Source organism: Bidens hawaiensis, unplaced genomic scaffold (assembly GCF_021521415.1).
Source record: "Bidens hawaiensis isolate Kalapana, Puna unplaced genomic scaffold, B.hawaiensis_p1.1 tig00009985_1, whole genome shotgun sequence".
Lineage (NCBI taxonomy): Eukaryota > Viridiplantae > Streptophyta > Magnoliopsida > Asterales > Asteraceae > Bidens > Bidens hawaiensis.
The window spans coordinates 581,764-604,330 of NW_027491758.1; the positions used below are offsets into that span (position 1 = coordinate 581,764).

Below are 22,567 nucleotides of genomic sequence, written 5' to 3' on the forward strand. Positions count from 1 at the left end.
ATTATTATTATAATTATTAAAAAAGCCGAGTCACGGTCACCCCTAATTAATCTTGTTTAGAAATGCAAAATTAGAAAGAAAAGGTCAATTTACGACAAATATTCGAAATTTCATGAAGTGGGATTTTTGATTATTCCAAGCGGGGTCCACTCATCTCGTGTTAACATTTACACGTCCGCGTAGCACGCTCCCTTTCGATTACGACTAACGAGCCACCTGCTACTTATTTTGCTTCAATAATATTAATCTCTTTTTCTTTCTTTTTCCACCAAATAATAATAAAAACCAAACGGACCACTCTCTTTCATTTCATTTCACCGGTGACAGCCAACATGCGGCGATCCGACCACAATCTCGTCATCATCATCGCATTCGCCCTAACACTGCTACACGTCTTCCATGCTACTTCATCTCTCAAGATCGGAGAAACATGTTCCACCACCACCAACAACTGCGATTCCGGCTTACGCTGTGGCACTTGTCCCGCCAGTGGCAACACGCGACCCAGATGTGTTCGAGTTCAACCTACGACTCCCACTTCTAAGGTTTCTATTTATTTATTTATTTGTCTGCTTTAATTATATGTCCAGGTTTTTAGGGTTTAATTAAGTTTTTGGAGCAGGTTAATGGACTACCGTTTAATCACTACACATGGCTCACAACTCATAACTCATTTGCGGTTTCGGGTACCAAATCACCCACCGGGTCCCCGGTTCTGGGTCCGGCTAACCAGGAAGATGATGTTGCATCTCAACTAAAGGTAACTCAAACTTATCTTTCAACCTTTTTAAAGCATCATTAATAATCCCGGACTAGTGAAATTAGTCTGTGTATGTGTATTGGGGTAGTTTCAAACGCTTTTTAAATGAAAATAAAAGTTCGTTGACTAGCAATTAGTTGTAATAAATATATTTGATGTTAATTTGTTCACGACTTTTGTGCTCATGCGTAAGCAAAATTAACGAGTCAATAAGTTGGTTGAGTTGGTCACATTTTTTTTATCTCTTGTTTCATTAATATTTAATAGTTAATATATCTTAATTAGTTTAAAATTGATTTTGTATTTGAATGTTACACGAGATAAACTTTTACCACGTCTATGATTTTTTATGGTGAGTTTTGACAGATGTAACGAGGAAGCTTTATGAAATAGTTGTTAGTGAAATGCTCTTTTTATATAATATAGTTGATTAATTGGTTTGGTGTATGGGGAATAAGTAGTCAGTAAATTATTAATTAAGTTATTGTTTTTTCTTGAATGATAAGCATCTAATCTCTGTTTTATATTCCACTTGTCTGGGTGGGTGGTTTTGGAATTATTAACTTCGTAAATAAATGTTTTTTAATACCAAAAGCAGTGAAGTTGCATTTGTTTTCTAGAAAAAAGAAAAAGTCTGATATTTTCAATCTACTTTTATTAATATGTTAAAACAGAACATGCCGTATGTGTCTATTAAAAAGTTTGTCCTGTCACTCAATTATTAAAAGTTAGAACAATTAACTTTGTGTTCAACAAATATGGACCTTTTCTTTTTTCTTCACATGTATATATATATATTTATTTTCTAAAGAATTTTTTTAACATTTTAAGCTTTATATTAAATCAATTACATAGTTTTAAAGTTCTTCTTGACGTTTTATTGGCTTAAATAAATCCTTTCCGGTACTTGTAAAGGTTTTCAACTAGCATTGTTCGTTATCTTGATGATCTTTAGATTGAAGCACAAACAATGTGCGGTTTCTATACAAGTAACTGTAATAAGAAATTGAATTCGACAAAAGAAAACGTGACATACATTTTATATCGTACAATATTTAGGCGTTATTGTTAGTTAAAAATAATCCAAATACATGACAGATAATAGATTTGTTGAAACTTTATGTAGAATGGAGTTCGAGGACTAATGTTGGACATGTACGACTTCAATAACGATATATGGTTATGTCACTCCTTCGGCGGTAGATGCTACAACATCACAGCATATGTAAGTACATTAATTCAAAACAAGTTTATGCTTACTATAGCAAATTAGCATATAGTTTTTGCATATAATTTAATTCAACATGTTTTCAACTCAACTACAGCAACCAGCTATAAATGTGCTCCGTGACATTCAAAAGTTTCTACAAGTAAATCCATCAGAAATCATAACCATCTTCATCGAGGATTATGTCACATCCCCAAACGGTTTGACAAAGCTTTTTGCTGCAGCTGGTCTCACTACCTACATGTTTCCAGTAAGCCAAATGCCTAAAAACGGCAGTGATTGGCCCACGATCACTGATATGGTTAAGCAAAATCAACGGTTGATTGTTTTCACCTCCAAATCATCAAAGGAGGCTTCTGAAGGGATCGCGTATGAGTGGACATACGTAGTTGAAAATCAATGTAAGTTTGTTTTCACATAACTTTAGTGGTATTAATTTTTTGTGGTTAAATGAATTTTAATTGAATTCTGTAGATGGAAGCGAGGGACAGATTGCTGGTTCGTGTCCTAGTCGGTCTGAATCAGCCCCGATGAACACAACATCGCGAGCGTTAGTTTTACAAAACTACTTTTCGACTAATCCTAATGTGACTGGAGCGTGTATTGATAACTCTGCTTCGATTATTTCCATGCTGAACACATGTCAGATAGCTGCAGGCAATCGTTGGCCAAATTATATTGCTGTTGACTTTTACCAGGTAAAATTTGGGGTGTGCATTAGTCGGTTTGGTTTGATTTTGGGCTTAAACAGAACCACTTTTGGTTTTCATGCGGGTTTGGTTCGTTTATGGGTCAGTTTTCAGTTTTACATTTGGGTTTGAAATGTTTGGGCCTGAAAGAATTGACCCAAAATATTAGAGAATTGGGCCTCATTTTTTTTGGTTAACTTCCTGCTAATGAATTTAGGTGTTAAACTTTTGACCCAAAATAATAATTTTGGCTGTAAATTTAGTGACAAACATTCAAACAAGTTCTGTGTGGCTCGGTTTTGGACGGTTCGGTTTGAAGCGAGTGCATAATCGAAACTGAACCGCCATTTCTGGTTTTCAAAGAAAATGAAACTGAACCGTTTTGAAGCTAGTGCATAATCAAAACTGAACCGTCATTTCTGTTTTTCAAAGAAAATGAAACCGAACCGTTGGTTATTAATGTAAGTGTGTTTTTTCGGTTTTGATTTGTTGGTTTTTATGTTTTCGATTTTTTGCTCACCCTTAGCTTGAACATTAATCGAGTGTTTTTGGGCACAGAGGAGCGATGGCGGAGGAGCGGCTGAAGCTGTGGATGTAGCCAATGGTCATTTGACATGTGGATGTGATAACATTGCTTATTGTGGGGTATATTATTTAATTCAGTTTTCTGTGAATTTCTAGTAATTTATTCGATAAGATAAATGCATTAAATGAACAAATGGGCGTGCAGGTTAACGGGACATGTAGCACACCGGTCTTGTCACCTCCACCACCAGCACAACTTTCGCCCGGAGGTTCTGGTGGTTCGAGCCAGGGTTACTCACTTCATGAAGTGGTTCGACTACAGTGGTTTGTTGGTGCACTATTATCCACCTTGATCTTGTTATTGTTGTAAGTTTTGCCTAGCTGAAGAGTATTCTCTTGGGTTAAATTCTTTTGCGGCTGAATACATACATGCACATTTGTATATGTTTAACCACTTGTTGCTTATGTTGTATCGAGGATGCTTATGATTCCGTTATATCTAGTTACTTCGAGTTTGGTGGTCATTGTTAAGGAGACCAGTATAACCATCATTACGCGTAATTTTCGTTTTCTTGATGTTGAATTCATAAAAAAGGGAAAAAAAACATTGTGCAAGCGGTATGCTTAAACCGACACATCAAAATCCGGATCCGAAAATCTAGAAAAGCTAAAAGTTTCTTATCGGAGTGGCAAACAAACAGCATTTGAACAATGTTAAAGAAACTAAAACTGGATAACTAAAAGCTGAAAACAACACGATTTAATCATAATCAATGTCTTGGAAGGATCAGAAACTAGGATGATCCGAGTTGAGTTCCGAATGACGGGTCCTGATTGATTGTTCGTGAAAAGTCGAGTACTGGTGGCCGGTTATGGCTAAGCATGTGGTTCACAAGTGGTCCATGGTTTGCTGTCATGTGGATGGACTGGTTCCCATGGTTCAGGCCAGTGGGTCGATGGTTCGGCTGAAGAACGCCATGTGGTGCACACATTGAGTACAAATTGATCCCATTTCTCATTGTTAACATCTGAAACATTAATCGATATATTATTAGTACAAGCCGATTAATTTTGACATTAATTAGATAAATTGGTTGGAGGCTTGCACCTGCACTTGAAGTTGGAGCTGCTTCAGATATTCGATGGCTTCGTCCAGCATAGAAGCCTTGTCAGTCTGATGAATAAATCATGTAACATGAAATCAAATGTTAAAAAAACATGTTTTTATGTTTGTGACCCAAACAGAGAAACATACCTTATTTGAATTAGGGATAAGTTTCTGTAAGGCCTTCATCTTCTCATTTATACGGCTTCTCCTCCTCTGACCGAAACAATAACTCATTTATCAAATGTAGAACAACAACGTACGCACTTTGTTACAATAATATATCGTTACCTTTTCAGACATGTTATGAACCTCGGCAGCACGTGTCCGTTTTGATGGGTTACGAGGAGGGTCTGGTTTTGCAGCCATTTCGTCCATCAAGTGTCCCAATCCCTCCTTCAGAAATTAAAGGGGAAACAGTATATTATAATTCATATATAAGAAATTGTTAGTTTATATATATACTATACCTATAACCTACACATTCTTTGGTAATACAACTCACTAATGTGTAGGTAAAGTTTACAGAACTAAAGTCTAAAACATATATTAAACGCATACATGAAAATACAAAAAGAATTAATAGTTTGATTACTTTTATGTTCATAATCTTCATATTGTATGTAAGAAGCAAAAGAAAAAATAAAAAATATGGACTATTGATGTTAAATTTAAATACTTTGTTCCGTCACTCCGTGTATTCGTAGAGAGAAAAAAAGTTGCTATATGGTAATGATGATCACTATACACACATATATGTAGGCACATATAATAGATATATGTTCACTTTCAAACTAATAACATGTTGAAAATTAACTACGACAACATCACACTATTTGTCATATAAATCAACTAAAATATACATATTTAAATTTCATTATTTTTTACATTTATTATTTAGATATGGTATTAGTTGCATTTTGTCAAAAAAAAATACATGTACACATATCATGTGGGTCGCAATTGCTTCGGATTTGTCTTTTTCTAAGCATGTGCGACGCAAATGTGCGCAGGCGTGTAACAAAATATTACCCAGTTTTCTACACACCAAATCGAACAGATCGAGTTTAAAGAAAGTAACTTTAGATCTTTTATGTTTTAACATCTAGACTCAAATCATCATCTATTCATGTCAGCTAATACATCCAAAATGTCAAAACATGAAAGAAAAATATAAATAAATATTTTTTTTTATTTTTAACATGTTTACCAAATCATAATTTTTTTTATATATACTTAAAACGTTTGTACACTTGTAATATTCACAAGTACGTTATGATAACATATAAGATGCGACATCAACATTAAATGCTGGTTAGGTCCTGTGTTGCTACGAACGTACCGCTGGTAATTAAAGAGTAACGTTACTTTGAAATAATAAAACATAATCATAAATTATGTGTGTACTTGGTTTAATATATATTTTCAGACTACATTTATTATATCTCATAATTTTTAAACTAGAAAATGATCAGAGAGTAAAAAAAAAAAGATATAGATGAGTATAGTGTATACTACGTACCTCACTTTCGCTATCATAGTCATGATCTGGGTCGAAATCAGCAGAAGAAGAAGCCACATGAGCAGCGGCAGCATTCACCGGAATATTAGCAGTGTGGCCGGTGGGGAATAATAACATGGACAGAATTTTGGTTTCAAGTAAACGAAGGTCGCACTTTATACACACATAATGTATGCATCGGAAATTCGGAATATTAAAATGCGTGTTTGGTTTAAGGATTTAAATATAAGACGAACTTTTATAATCCATCCAAACAACCACCTTTTTAGTGGAGTCATTTTATTTCTTTCGTTAGATCCCTAAGTCATTGACTTTTCAAAGGCTTTTTTGTGTTGTATGAATTAATCTAAGGAGATTGAACATGTTATGCTATCTATTGTGGGGTGTGACCCTGGCCTCGGGGCGTGATAAGGTCACGTGAACGCTAAGCACCATTACACATAAGAAGGTCTTCTTCACGAACGTGAGTCCTAGCTCAACATCTCATTTTATATCTTTTTTTGTTAATAACTAATATAAAGTTATAACTTCATCTTAATCCATAATCACATGTCATATTTTACACTACCAAAACATTTGTCTCTAGTGTAAAATGTGAAAGTCCTCTCTACATATGTGACGCCTTAATAGGTACAAGTACAATGCAATAAAATAGATAGTTAATAATCCAGAAAAGATATGCTTGAGGGTTAGAAAAAAAAACAAACCATAGCCGAAAACCGAAACTGGCAAAACCGATTTGTTATAATTATGGCTAACATACTTTAACCAAACCAAAACTCATATATTTGTGTTTTTCAATTTATACTTGTATTTCCATATTTTTTTTCCTTCCATTTCTAGCTTTGAACATATAGATTCATGTTGCTTGTGTAAAACCGAGCTTGGAACACCGTAACCAAGCTTGGAACAAACATATATAAGTTTAAAACTTCATGATTAAGCATTGAACACCATAACCGAACCATTTTCAACCAGAACAAAAGAAAAGGACAATAAAAGATACATTAGATAATTAACCAAGCTTTAAGAAACTGACCCATAACTGACAGTTAAACGACCATTTAGTTATGGTTATAGTTTATCCCCCGGTCTGATTAATCGAACCGACATTGCACACCCGTTCTTATGTCACTATTTCACTGATAGAGGTTGAAGTAGTGCACACCAAAGAGACCTACCGCCATGATGCCATCGGATTATGGATGTCGTTGCTTACTCTTATTATCACCACATTCTTCCTCGTGAGAAAATATTTTGTCATCAATATATCACTAACATTTAACTCATGGCCTTTGGTTCCATCACTTAAACCCTAGCTTCCGGTCCTTGTCCACACACCTTTCAATTTTGTGCCAATGATCTAGACACACTCTACTAGAAAGCAACACGCAAGGTGGAGCCTTATTGTGATTAAAAAAGGGTTGGAGGAGGGAACTCTTACCCTGGTACCCATTTGGATACCCATCACCCCACCCCGCAAGAGGTATGACGCCGGTAAAACACCTCCATTCAGTCCGCGACAGATCTGGGCCGACCCTTAGGATCGAACCCGCGCCACTACGGCTTCCCTGTCTTAGTAGAACTTCATTGGTGACGGGTACCTCAAGGCCGCCCGGAGTGGAATTCGAACTTGAGACCTCCCATAGGAAAGCCCAAGCCTTATCCAACCCAGCTAGACACAGCTGTGTGAACTTTTATTTATGTTTCAAGTCAACTTTTTACTAAATAGAACACATTTCAAGTCTGACACCCTTATCAAATAGATAATCGATTCAAATAAGACTATCCGTGATGGTTTAACTAAAATGTGTAAAAGTTATTACCACACCACCGCAACGTTGGCCGGGGTTTCTCACTATTTTTTCCCTAAAACGCATAATGGTTTAACTAAAAACACATTATTTTTATTTAATTGTTTTGTAATAAAAATTGTGAGTTGGTTGGTGATTGGTTAGAAAATATCTTGGTCACACCAAAGCCCCTCACGCCCTACACGTTTCGATGTTTGGCGCCTTACTAGGCTGATGTTGATAGGGGTGTAAGCTCAATACGCATAGCCGAACATTGTGTAATCTCCCACAAATTTTCTCAAGAGAAAAATAATAATGAAACAATTCAAGGTACTTTAAAAGAAAAAAAAATCACACAATACAAAACTGAATTCACTTTTAGATTGCTAATGGACCGGCCCAGGCTGGAAAAGACCGTTAATCATTAAAAAGTGTAGTTATCATGAAAAAGTGTGATTCCAAAGGGTCAATCGCATTCTATGGAGGACTTTACAAATGCACCGTGTATTAGATACACGTTATTGTTAACTCTTAAAATGGGTTACGTTATTGGGTCCCACATGCTAGTGTTGGTAGAGGTGTAACAAACAACCGGTTTAAGACCGGTTCATGGCAAACTGACCTGAATTGGTTTGACAAGCAAACCGGTTTCACCTAAACCGTTCAGGAACCGACTCAAACCACCAGATTTGGTACCGGTTCCTCTTTTGAACAACCAAACCGGTTTTAAACCGGACCGGTTTAGGGAAAACCGGTTAAACCGACTCTACCGAACCGATCTGGACTAGGTCAACCCCTCTTGCTCTTAAATTGATTTCTAACCCGAACCGATTTTTGGTCAAACCGGTTTTGATCAGGCTTTGACCAAACCGGTTCGGTTTGGGAAAAAAAAGCGGTTTTGTACACCTCTAGGTGTTGGCGTTTGATGAACTTAGGCCCATAGTGTTCATAACATAATTATCTCTAGCTAAATTAGGAGATGTGGTGTACTCAAGTTTTTGTAATTATACTCATTGTATCTCTGTATCAATCAATAGTACATGATACATAACACGTTTTTCATTATTCTATACGTTTATAGACCGTTTGTGTACAAATTCAACAAGATTAATCATTGTTTACACTATCAAAAGTAACAGTTACGCTGTAATAATACACGGTGGCGTGCGGTGATGGGGCGGCCTAGGAAGCCACCGTCGGACGGTTTCGACAAAACTGTTGTCTACCATTCTCATCCGTGACTCTCTCCACCACAAAATGAGCCAACAAATCCTTAGAAGACTTTACCATATTCTCTTTACACAAAAACTCTTCACTAGACACTCTTTCCATCTCCCTATAATAGTTATGCACAAACACATGTGTTTTATGGTTCCCACCCTTTTTGCTCCGGGCCAGTACACCCGCGGTGAATATTGCGGATATACTGCCCGGGCCCTCGGGCCAATACCCGCGTGGACCATCCACAAGTATCACATCCCAGTTTATTTCATATAACTGGTTAGGCAGATCGTTTAACCCGATCTTGCAATCGGAGAATAACAGATTTTGCACGGGGCCACACTCGTTACGCGATTGTTCTCTAACGGATGTCACGAGCTCGTTAAGTTCACTGATCTTGGTGGTGTATTGGACGTCATACGCTTCGATTTCAGGGTGCTTTTCCTCCATGTAGGCTGCATAGTATCGGTTTTCGTCTATGAAAACGGTCCGTCCATAGTGGTTCATAGCGTTCCATAAGAGGGTTTCGGGTGTGAGCCCGAATACTAGGAAGTTACAAGGGGAGGTGCATTGTTTAATGACATCATGGATTTGTTTGATATCGGTTTCGGACATGTGATGGGTGCTGTTAATGTTCGCGGCGTAGTGAATAAGCGCTTTCATCACTGATTCAGGCAGTGTTTGTTGGTTGTTAGTGGCGGTGATGCGGGTGGTGGCAGTGGTGGTGGTTGTGTGAAATGATTCACGGGTGTATGCAAGGGCTAGAAGTGATGCTACCGTGCATAACGACACAAGGGCGATGAGCCAAAGGCGGTTCGGGTTGGCTTGTTTTTGGATGTAGGGATGGAGGAGAATGAGCTTGGTGTTACCATTAGTAATGGTGTTCTTCATTTTGTGTAAGTAAATTGGAATAAAAGGTTTGGAGGAAGAAAGGAGTCGTTTTAAAGAAGGAATACAATTGAATAATATAAGTTTTGTTGAATAAAAAAACTTGTCTATCTACCTATTTTTATAAAAATATTTCATTGAGACTAAGTATGACATTAAAGTGGCACCAACATATGACAGTGAGATATTAGCTGCTGCATTTGGGCACCTAATCTTTTGTTTAGTCAATAATTAATATGTTAGCTTTCACAAACAAGGGAACCCAAATGGCAACAATATATGTCAAACGTGAAGTTAAGTCAATATTTTTTTCAAACTGTTTATAAGCTATTATATTTTGTTTTTATGTTTTTTTTTCTCTCTTTGTTAACTCAAATCATTTCTTCAAACTATGTAAAGAAACGTTTAAACCTTATATTTTGTTTAACTTTTTTTTTCTTTTTTTCTTTTTTCTTTTATGTTTATGAAAGTATATTTTTGAATGTTTGACTTTACTGTTAGATTAAGGGTAGTAGGAGTGTGTTTAGTATTCCTCGGATGACCAGATGGGTGGTGATACCGGCAAATCAACACCTCACCTGTACAAGATGAAAGATCAGGATTTGCGAGCCGAAGGCTATGCCAAATATAAGAAAGAGATGAGCCATAGTTAATAGATTTTCATATTTGTTTTTTTCAAAAATACACTCGGTGATCTTTTTACAGCAACAAAATGATATTAATTATTAGTTGATCTCTTCGTTTGATGGGTTAGTCGTGGAGGTTTGTCTCAAAGATTTTCTTTATGAAGAGGTCAGAAGCCCGAGTATTAAAATGAGAACATTTTGTCAGCACCCCTTACTAAATTAGATGCGTTAGTTGTTAAAATTTCAGGTTTTTGACACACCGATCATCAACTCCAAATGAGGCAGTAAAATCATAGACATTTTACTTTAGTTTCACAAATATTTTAAACGGGTGTGTCAACACGTCAAAAAAATGAGTTCTTATTTTTTATTTTTTAGTATATCAAAATACAATATAAAACACATTATTTTTGAGATATATATATATATTACATCTTCATATCTTTAAAGATATTCTTCAAATCTTTAAGAACACCCTCTCCATAAACTAACACCTAACATACATAGAAACTATAATTCATGATAAAAACTAATAAGACAAATCCAAACATGAAATTTTAAGACTAAGAAAAACAGTCTAAAATAAAAAAGCCTTGTGTATAGGTGGAGATGGAGAACGTAGGTGATGTATACTTGTAAGTTGTAGGGCTGTCACTTTTACCCGAAACCCGAAACCCAACCTCAAAAAACACGTACCTGAACCCGAGAAAAGACTAACCCGAACCTGATTCGAAGTAATTCGGGTTGGTTCTCGGGTTTGATTTATAAGTTTCGGGTCAACCCGAATAAACTTTTTAGTTTTGAAATTAAATATATTTTTAGGTATATTATAGATCGATTGTTTATTGTTAATTAATGTTTTCAGTTTATTACTAATAGCAACCGTAATCGAACAACCACATCACGTCCGGTAGAAGACGATTATGGTTCGAGTTAGTTTTACTCTTATCAAGTTATGTTGGTTTATTATTTGATTATTTGCTTACAAGCAAAGAATAATATTTTGTTTTAATTTTAGCATTGTAGTTTTTAAGTTTTTTTGTTTTTGTTTGGTTTTCTAGGATACTTGAAACCCGATTAACCCAACCCCGAAAAAACCCGAACCCGAAAACTCGTGAGAGATTCGGGTTGGGTTTTGAGTCAAGATTTAAAACTTTGAAACCCGAAGAACTCAACCCGAAAAACGAACCCGAAGAACACCCGTATTAAGCTAAGCTGTAACACCCAAATTTAATCAACTCCTTTTATTATATTTTGCAAAATGTTTCTAAATTTCTAAAATTATCATGTAGCGAGTGACACTAACGAATTATAAAACCAACTGTTAAGATTTGTACGTTCATTTAGTTCAAATTTGGGGAGTACTTCAAACCATAACATGATTCTATATCGATAAGTATTAAATATAACAAGATTAAGTCAAAAAGAGTTTTGATTTCCTTTCTCAAGACTTGATCTTTGTCAGTGGAGATTCCAGAAATTTATTCTAACGGAGTCACTATTTTTAGATTCTTCAGTTTTATAAAAATGAACATAAAAATTTCCAGGTTAGGTCAGGTCAAAAGAAATGTGTAAAAAATTTATGATTTTAGATCTGGAACTCAAGTTTCATCTATGGTCCTAAAGCTTAAAACAACCAATGATTGATCAAACGATACTCTAACTAATAATCCTAATCCTAATTTCTAGACAAATAAATCTTAAACAAAATACAAATAAAGTACTCAATAATAAACAATACTCAGCTAGTAATCCTATTTTCTAAATTAATAAACCATAAACAAATGACAAATAAAGTAATAGACAATCAAACATTAATGAATGAACGGTGTGTGGCAGGATAGAAGAGGGGCTATGGTCATTGGTAACTTTCGTCTAGTGGCAATAGTGATGGCATGATCAGGGGCGGATCCGCGTGGTAGGGTTCGGGGTCCCGGGACACCAATGTTTTTTAAAATTTACTTAGAAGCGGTATATTAATCTTTTAAGGACCCCATAAGAATTAGTATTTGAAACCATTACAACTAATATTGATGTGGCTTTGTGGATACTTCCTTGTTTTTCTAGTGAAAGGTTGCAAGTTCAATCCCTATGACCTATGATTTTGCTGTTTTTCCTTCCAGCACTATTTTTTTGCTTTTTTTCCTTTCTTTCAAACCTACTAAATATTAATTGTTGTTTTTCTTTTTTATTCTTAATGGTTTTGTGTTTTAAATGTTTAAAGTTACTCACTTTGGGCTTTAGACTTTGCAACAAACACATTTAAGAATTTATAACACATTTTTTTCTCATTTTGAATGACATCATGTGTTATGTGTTTAATTATGACTTTGTTTTTTATTATGTTTCTTGTATCGACCCGACCCGAATAACAACCGACCCGATAACTTTGAACACCGAATAAATGGGACCCCGTTGGCCAAAAATCTTGGGTCCGCCACTGGGCATGATGATGCTTGTAGAGGGTGTTATTAAGAAGCGAGGAGGGAGAGTTCAAAAGCTTTCTAAAGAGCATACGAATAACAAGATACTAAACAACATACCACTTTAACGTTTTAACAATAAGCCTATTGCATTTCGCCCCGAGGCTAAAAGTGTATATTAAACCGACACCTTTATCGTAATCACTCAAAGTTATAATGGATACTATAAACACATAATACTTTCTCATTTACTTCGGCTTAATAGCTAGTAACATTAACAATAAACAAATCACATGTAAGCTTCATCAACCTAACAAACAAAACGTCATATGTACAATATTATATATATATATATACTAAACGTTTCATTAGGATTTAGGTGACCAACATGTTACCAACCATCGTAAATTCTTATATTACAACATATGTATTATTGAATATTCATGTAATCAATAATGAATATAGAAAGTAATTGAATATAAAAACGTGCATAGCATAGGATATGGAAGCAGCAAAGGGTGGTTGGGAGAGAGCCGTTCGCAACGTTTTAAGCGACTACTTAACTAATTACAATCCTAACATCACTTTCACTTTGGTTTTTTTCTTTTTCATACAACGTTTAAACTATGACTATATTATATAACATCTTAAAATGATATTAATTAGTTTAGCTAAAATATATAAAAAAAAGTTGGCACACAAACATTTTAACGAAAGCGATGTTATTGTGAAAAGAAAAAAAGCCCAAATGTTTGCTATAAAATTCATGAACATTGTGTACATCTTTTATAGAAAAGAATTAACAAACTTATGCATAACCATTAAAAGAATATGAATTAATACATTAATACAAATTTTTATTGAAATGTTTGTTTAAAATATAAAAAGTGACGTAATGCTTTTATAAGCTAGCCCTTATTCTATATAATAATATTTATGCACATACATATTTTTCATGATATATAAGCTTACAATTAAGACCTATGCGGCAACAATAAGCATGGTCTGTATTAATTGTCACGTTATGTATTGGTCGACCTCACCACATTATCTTATAAACATCAAAGATAACACATTAGAATTAGCGGTGTTCATCGGATCGGATAACGGATTATTCCATTTATTCGGTTCGAGTTATTCGGATTTGAAAATTTTTGGACACTATCCGAAATCCGATCCGAATTAGGAATATTCATATCCGATCCGAATCTATCCGAATTCAATTCGGATCGGATTCGGATAATATCCGAATAATCCGAAAGAAATATAAAAAAATTTCCTAATTTTTGTTCTTAACATTTAATAGTTTGGAATCACAATAAACATATAAACCGGAAAATATTAATTACCCTAGAAACAAATTTAAAGTTCAAACTTCAAGTAATAGTCTAATAAATATACCAAACCGAAAAATACCACTAAAAACATGTTTTTTATTCGGGTTAAACAAATATCCGAATAATCCGAAATTTTTAAAATTCCATATCCGAATTAGTTATTCGGTTATTCGGATTGATCCGATCCAAATATCCGAACAAGAATTCAGATCGATTTATTTGGGTTTCGGTTTCAGTTCGAATTTAGATTTTGTTCAGATTTTGGATTTTTTAAACACCCCTGATTAGAATAAGTTCTACAAAAACATGTATCAACTGAGTCAGTCAGTCAACTATATATTGGAAGTGGATACATGTGGTTGATATGGTCCATAAATATTTGGGCCCCCAATCAAATATATATCGTCAACACATTTAGCTTTCACCAACTTTTACTAGTACTTTAAATTAACTTAAATATTAAGTATGTTTAATAATTATAGAAATGATAAAATAAAATTTATATTTCATATATATATATATGATTAGGATTATGAGAAACTTTTTTGAAATTGAGAACCATGAGAACCATTTTGGACCACAAAAAACCCAAAAATAAAAAAAATCATAAAATAAAAAAAAACACAAAAATGAAAAAGGTAAAAACACCAAAATTCTTATTTTAACATTCCGGTTTCATAAAAAAACAAAAAAAAAACTCGGTTTAACCAAATTATATACACATACGTATAATATATACATATATGTACATTTATATGATTTTTTATACACATGTGTATAATTTAAGATAAATGACACTGTACATATGTGTATATTACGTAAATAAAGATTAAATAAAATTATACATATGTGTATAATACGATGTTTTTTTTATTTTTTATTTTTTTAATAAAACCGGAATGAAATATAAGAATTTTGGTTTTTTTACTTTTTTAAAATTTTTGTTATTTTTTGTTTTATGATTTTTATAAATATTTTTTTCAAATGTGTTTTTAGTGGTCCAAATTTGTTCTCAAAGTTCTCAATTTGCAAAGGGTTCTCTTAGGATCCTTACACTATATATATAATTTGGGTTAAACTTATAAAATGATCGAATACTTGAAGTTAATAGTTTTAGCCGCTATACATTCCTCTTTATTCTTCATAATTTTACTTGGGAAATCAAGGAGTTCATCATCCTAATCAAAATATGTCCGCTTTAATAATTCTACCCAATCATGTATTAGTGACCCAAGGCATCTAGAAACCGAGCAATCCAAAATATTATTTTTCATGTATAAGTTCAAATTAGGTTTCTTTTTTTTTTTACTTCAATACTCATATTTCCTTAAAATAATATACATTACCTACTTATTGGACAACGTATTCATATTTTCTTCAAAACATTTTTGTTTTTCTAAATGAGCCTCACATATACATACAATTCCTTTATAGTTCCATAATATTTCAGTATATTATCTTTGACTCTTTGTAGCTCTAAAATGCAAAGTTGTTGAGGCCGGACCGGACCGGCCGGTCGAACCGGTCCGACTGGGATTCAATTTACTGACCGGTCCGGTTCAAGCAGTTTGCTCGGTTATCAGAGAACCGGCCGGTCCGAATAGCTCAGACCGGCCCGAGTGGAAGACCGGACCGGATAAACCGGTTTTACTACAAATTTTTATTTTTTCTTTTGAAAATTTTTATTTCAACCCTAACCACCATTTTTAGGTGAAAGTTGCTCGGCCGGTTGGACTTGTTCAACCGGTGAACCAGTTACATGTCCGGTTCAATGTTCGATCCGGTTATGAAAACATTACTAGAATGTTTCAATTTATGCTTTTAATATAACTATCTATATAATTATCTACCATGAAATCCTACGTGTCGCTCTCAGATTGTTCTCTCATTCTCTAGAACCACCGGATTGCTTGATTTCTGAATGGAGGCTTCTCATACATTTGACCCGAATTCGTGGGTATGGGTCTCACCAAACTCGGATAGTCTTTAAATGAGTTATAACATTTCATTTATTTGTGAAACTCTTACATAATCAAACAATAATTTTTATGGGTCATGGGTCTCATCAAACCTGGATAACCCTTAAATGGGTTATAACATCTCATTTATTTGTGAAATAACCCCTTAATAATCAAAGAATAATTTCCACGGGTTATGGGTCTTACCAAACACTAATAATCCTCAAATGGGTTATAAAATCTAATTTATTGGTAAACACTTTCATCATTAAACCCTAATTTAATTTATCTCTTTTACATATTCTCTGTTGCTGTTGCTGGTCTATCATCTCCATCGCCGGTTAACTTCCGATACTACCCACCATCGTCAACTACATTAACGTTCCCTTTTTCATTAGACAAATATTTGTGTTCATGTTTATTAAAAAAAACAATATGCTCGTGTTCGTTTATGTTTGTTCGTTAAAAATTTAAAAAACCTACGCATCTCAACTAAAAAAACCCAAACGCTAAAAAATATAATAACAAACTGTTATATATGTATTAAAGTAAAACAAAACTACGTTAAAAATAAAATAAATCATCATAAAAAAATAGCAAAACGATTAAAAATAAAAACTTGAATAAACCCCCGTAACACGGGAGAATCAAACTAAATAAATATAGTAATACCAAATGCTAGATATAACAGAACCATCATAGTATTTTTTTTTTTATTCTAATTCCTCCTATAAAAAGGAGATCAGTTGGACTTTTGATTAATTAATACCTAGACACTCATAGACGAGGAAAGGCGTAAGCAAATTATTCTGATACGATATAAGGGTGTTTGTTTTTGGCTTTGGAAATACTATTGTATATTGGTTTTTTATTGCTTTTGTTGTTAAGTCTTTTAAACTAATGGAGGTTTTGGACCATGACGATATACTTTTAACTTATAAACCAAAAAGCAGTTTGGACTTGGCAGGCAAGAAATTAACTTGATGCACACGAATTATAACATATTAAAGTATTAATGTTCCAGAAATCAGAACAATTACACTTCATGTCGTATTAATGTTAACCTAATTTAAATTAATTCAGGGTAAATATTATAAATCAATATGATATTAAGTTATTAACTTGTTAAAACATACAAATAATATGTATTTTTTTAGAAATTTTCTAACTAACTTGTAAGTTGTAACTGGAGGTGGCAAATGGGTTAGGTTGGGTCGAACGGGTCAAGGTCGAAACAAGTCATGTGTCGAAACGGGTTTGGGTCAGAAATGGTCAATTAAAAAAATGTTATTTTGGTTTGGGTCAGAACAACTTAGGGTCAGAACAGGTTTCGGGTTTTTATTTATTTATTTTTTATGGAACGAGGACAATGGCCGAAACATTTTAATTTTTTTAGATTTTTTGTTTTTAATTTATATTTAGAGTTACGATTTCTTTATTATTAATTTTTAATTTTTTTTCTGAGAGGTTTTATGTTAAGATAAAAAATCCCTCAAAAAATATACAAATATAATAATAAAAAAAATCATAACTCAAAATATAAATTATAAACAAAAAAAACCCTAAAAACGTTTCCTCCGTTGCCCTCATTCCAAAAAAAAGAGAGAAATCGAACTGAAACCGAAAAAATCGACAAAAATTAAACAAAAAACCAAATCCGAAGTTACCGAACCAAATCAACCGAAATCGGAAAAATCAATCAAAATAAAACTAAACAAACTGAAACCAAACAAAAACGAAACTGAAATAATGGACAAAAACGAAACAAAAAAAACCAAAAACGAGTCTGGAATCGACTGAAACGAAACAAAAGAAACCATAACCTGTTAGGGCAAATAAATTTTACACTGGGGATATGTTATTCTGATCTGGATCTATTATCCTTCTGAATGGCTCCGGAGCTGTGATAGGATCAATGATTCAAAGTAGTTGGTATTATTAACAATTGTTTCTTATGTGTAGGTTGTTATTTGATAAGAGAAACGGCTATAAGACTTATTCCACCAGAATTCTCGCTATTGGACTTGTCAAAAGTGGTGTTGAAGATAGTGGGAAGATGGCGGAAATGTAGGACTAAGTAGTTAGTTGTTATTTTCTTTTCTTTATATACTGAGTTATGATCAATGCTAGGTCACACAGTTACAGACACACTCATTAGCTTACACTCGTATACGCTAGCTCATAGATCTATGTAATCACACACACTTAGCTATTTTGTATTCATTGATCATAAACTCTACCCATTGTAACCCGATTTTGATATTAATAAAGTGGTGATAGACGATTTGTCATCACCCCGGGTTTTTTTCCTTTGATCTAATCAAGATCAAGAGGTTTTTCTCGCAACAAATCACAATAGTCATCCTTGTTTCGTTTATATAATCATTATTGTCACCTTAGCACTAAACCTCACAATTACAGATTTGGATACATTATCCTTAGCAGATTTTTGTCCAAAAACATAACCCAACCCGCCCAGTGTGAAAACGTGTGTTGGCTTGAAACATGAATTGAACTCGTTCTAATCTGAAACCCGTTTTATGCCAAAACCTATCTCGTGTAAAAACCCGTTTCGATCCGAAACCCGCCACATTTTCTTAGGATACTAACCCATATCGACCAATTTCTTTGAATTTTTCGACCCATTTTGACCAGGGCCGGCCTAAAGAGGTGGCAGGGTAGTCAACGGCCACAGGCCCAACACCCCGTTAGGCCCGATTTTTTTTTTAAATTATATGTATTTTTATGAAGAAAATATGTATAATCAATGTTTCAACACAATTGCATAACCACTAGCTTCGTCTAGTGGCAAAGATGTATGACATTTTACCAAAAGGTTGTGGGTATAGTCTTATTTCACACATTTTTAAGTTTATTTTTGTACACAAAGTTTTTGCACAATTTAAATCATAACTAAGTAAGCCCATTTAAAATTAAATTGTTTAAACTCAACAAAATGTTCCTTTTACTTAAGGCCTAAAAAAATTTCGTCTTTGGCCCAAAATAATTTTCGCCTTCTCGGAGCCGGCCCTGATTTTGACCCAGAAATAACAAGTTGGAATTTCAAATGACTCATTTTAACCCATTTAGTTAAAATCTTTGACCCAAACCAACTAATTTAATTTTTAAAACAACCCAAATTGACCAATATAAAATGATTTAGATCAAAATTGCCGATCAATCAAAAATTATTGAGGGCCGCGTCCATGTATAGATAAATAGTAATATGGATAAGATTGTTAGGTCTACAGCCCAACTCTTTTAGTGAACTGATGATAGCATGTAGAATGCTTAAAAATAAAAATGGAATCTTACGTATACAACAGGAAACTTCGCCGGCAACTTTAGAGTTGAAGGGTATTAGAATGTGTGTAGTCATGAAGTCTCTTAAGAGGCATTATGCGACATGTGACAGCCAACTCATCAAGAAACTTCATAACAAAAAAATTGTGTACTGGATAAAGCATTACAAACTACAAAGCCCCCATCAAAAGATGATGATTGGTTCAAGGTTCCCTCGCCAACGCTTTCAACATAACGCCCAAGCCCAAAAAGTACCCCAAAGCGCCCTAAGGGCGGTGTACCCCGATGCCTTGGGGCGTTTTAAGCCATCCACAGTGCCCGCTACACTTGGTTATTGTTTGATGTTGAGTGTTATATTAACGAACTGGTAATTAGGTAGACTAAGTTCAGTTGTGTCAATTATCGGATTAGGTTATATGAATCAACATGATAAAACTATTGTTTCTAGTAATTGCTTATCAGTCTTAACTGAAGAATCATGTATGTGATTATCCAATTGATAGGATTCATAGTTGATCAGTTTATTGTATAACCCGAACCTGAAATGTTGTCAGCTTTCTCTTACGTCGTTTACAAACAAAAGTTAATTGTGTTTTCATTATACAAATCATCATTTAAATTGCTTTGCATCGTATGTCCAAATTAGTATAATTAATCAATTAGCGAACAATGAACGTGAATTGCACTTTCCTGTGATTTTCTGTGGATTCGAAACCTTTTTTCTAGTACAAGTATGTTTATAAGTGTTTTTGATTGATCTATCGACATCGATTATAAATATGATAGACGTGTGAGTTGTTGTTCTAAAGAGAATTAAATGACTTTTTTTTTCTTTTATGCATGATGAAGAGAATAAGAGACGTGGATCAGATTCAATCGAGAAGTTTCTAAATAGGACTATGCATAAGAATACTAACACACAAGATGATGGGAATCAGAGTACTTTGGGTTGAAGTATTCAATACTAGAAATTGTTCTAACACTATAAGACTTCTCAATGACGTTGCTACGTACTAGTTAATTTATACTAAAGATCATGCAAACAAAAATAGAGTTTAACAATATAACAAAGTTTGAGAGAAACTAAATAACAAGTTCTTACTTAGACATGATTCCTCATGCATTAATGGTTAGCTTACTTGTTAAGAGAATGACCGATCATGCTTCTACTGAATTTCAATTTTTTTTTCTTAAATTTTAGAATCATTCATCTACCATTATAAACTTCGTATTTTCGTTGTTATACAAATTCACAAATGAACAAAATAGTTTCACACTATTTTTAAATTGGTTTTATATAATTACTTTTATTATTTTTCAAGTTACACGCGGCCTCATTCGGTTTTTAAAACCGATCCAACCTATTCAAGTGGTAAAAGGACACTTTCAATAACATGTGTAGCTATAAGAGATTCATGTGACAACTTAGCGGCATGGTTCGTTTTATTGATTGTTAGTATTAAAACCCTGTATAAATTAAAATGTGTATGGCAAAACCTGAGTGATAAAAATCATTTGATCAAATATATAAAAAGACAAGTAATAAAGAAATCTCGTCACGTGACACCCTGTGTGTGATAGGACTGTAATTATCGAAATGGAGGAATGCAACTTATAATAATTTATAATATTGCAAAAGTTGAACATGCTCTGTTATTCGATCATATGGTATTATAATGTTATTGTAGAAAACTACTTATAAAATAAAAGATACAACTTATCATAGTATTTTATTGTGACATCATGTTAACGTGAATTAAATTTAATAATAATCTTTTGCATCATATATATATATGAGAGAGAGAGAGAGAGATTTTGATAAGAGAAGGGAAGAATGGAGGTACTCAGTGCTTCACTCACATTGACTATGTAACCTATGTTCTTATAGGGTGTTTGGACGAGTTTTTAAAACTTATTGGTTTATTGAAAAGTAAAAAGTGTTTGACAAAACTCATCCAAAAGTTTTAAATTGGAGTTTTTCAAAAATAATTTTTACTTTTTAAAAATCAAATAAGCAAATTTAAAAGCTCATCCAAACACCCCTATTACTAATCACAGTTAAGAAATTTGAACTATGTTTTGCTAAAAAGATTTTTATGTACATATTTACCATTTAAAAGTATTTGTTAAATTGTGTCAAACAAGTTGCAATACCGTTTAAACAGAAAGCATGTGGTTTATCAACCATTCATCTCCTGATTACTTTACAAAAACTCCAAACTTTTATTGTTCTTCTAACATTTTTTTCTTTAACAATACAACTTTTAAGTTTTAAATCAATTGTGATGAACGTACTTCTCAATTTTCTCTCTATTTTATTAAACCATACTATATAATCATAATTGTAGAAAGAATGGGTAATACATAATAATAAAACACATGTTATATCCTTCCAAATCATCTTACCTTTAGTCTTTAAAAATCAAGGTGATAATAATTGGTGAAATCTAATCATATCTTTCATCTTATCTTTTATTCTGTATCTATATGACGATATATTAAAAAAAACATTATATACCAAAGGGTCTTTGATCTAAAAGTAACAAGGTGTCAGATAAGACTTAATCTTTCTAAATTATGAGGATGCATGTCCCGTGATCGTAAAAAAAAGTTATAATTTATGAATAGAGTTGGTGAGTGTGTAGGTTATCGTTCAAAAAGAACTATTAGATATTTAGAAACCATTTCATTTAGCAGTATATATATTATTAGTTGAGTCATTATAACCCGTGTATTTATCTACAAGTAAAATAACTAAAATAGTCTTAAGACATTTAGTATTTAGTAACACTTAAAAAGTGAGGGAGCTTTAACTCAATTGACATTTGAGGGGAATTGAAGATTTGGGTTGTCTCAAATTCAAATCTGATTGCAACCGGGCTTTATCTTAGTGGGTCTTTGGGCGCTAGGTTTACCCCGAAATAATAGACGGTGGGCTTGGGCTACTCAACTCTGTTTACGATCGTGAGCGTGTGAGCTTTGCTTTTGCCAATAAATTACCCTAGATTGTCGGACTTTATTTGTTGATTGTTATAAAAAGTTAAAACTTAAAACCCTAACATAAACTGATAAACCCAAAACCAAGCCAATGAAGTAACCCAGTCCATGTTGATATTGGCTGTTGTTATCACGTTGTTCTGTCAGCACTCCTACTTTCCCAAAGTAAAGTGGCTCCCACAATGCATTCAT

At 33.6% G+C, this 22,567-nt stretch overlaps 2 protein-coding genes and 1 pseudogene across 2 annotated transcripts; 1 reads left to right on the plus strand and 2 right to left on the minus strand.

Annotated features, from left to right (window-relative positions):
- The first annotated feature begins 308 nt into the window (after window positions 1-308).
- LOC143534038 (PI-PLC X domain-containing protein At5g67130-like) lies at window positions 309-3,707 on the plus strand. Its single transcript, XM_077028641.1, has 7 exons — window positions 309-545; window positions 623-760; window positions 1,887-1,985; window positions 2,086-2,389; window positions 2,463-2,686; window positions 3,236-3,322; window positions 3,408-3,707. The coding sequence occupies exons 1-7, from the start codon at window positions 333-335 to the stop codon at window positions 3,570-3,572; spliced, it is 1,230 nt and encodes a 409-aa protein (XP_076884756.1). The 5' UTR covers window positions 309-332; the 3' UTR covers window positions 3,573-3,707.
- Window positions 3,708-3,842: 135 nt separating this feature from the next.
- Window positions 3,843-5,946, minus strand: LOC143534032 (transcription factor SPATULA-like). Its single transcript, XM_077028636.1, has 5 exons — window positions 5,830-5,946; window positions 4,599-4,703; window positions 4,458-4,523; window positions 4,311-4,376; window positions 3,843-4,230 (listed from the first exon to the last, which is right to left on the minus strand). Exons 1-5 carry the CDS (start codon window positions 5,944-5,946, stop codon window positions 3,997-3,999), a joined length of 588 nt encoding a protein of 195 aa, XP_076884751.1. The 3' UTR covers window positions 3,843-3,996.
- Window positions 5,947-8,803: 2,857 nt separating this feature from the next.
- LOC143534021 (protein IRX15-LIKE pseudogene) lies at window positions 8,804-9,953 on the minus strand (annotated as a pseudogene).
- Window positions 9,954-22,567: the final 12,614 nt, after the last annotated feature.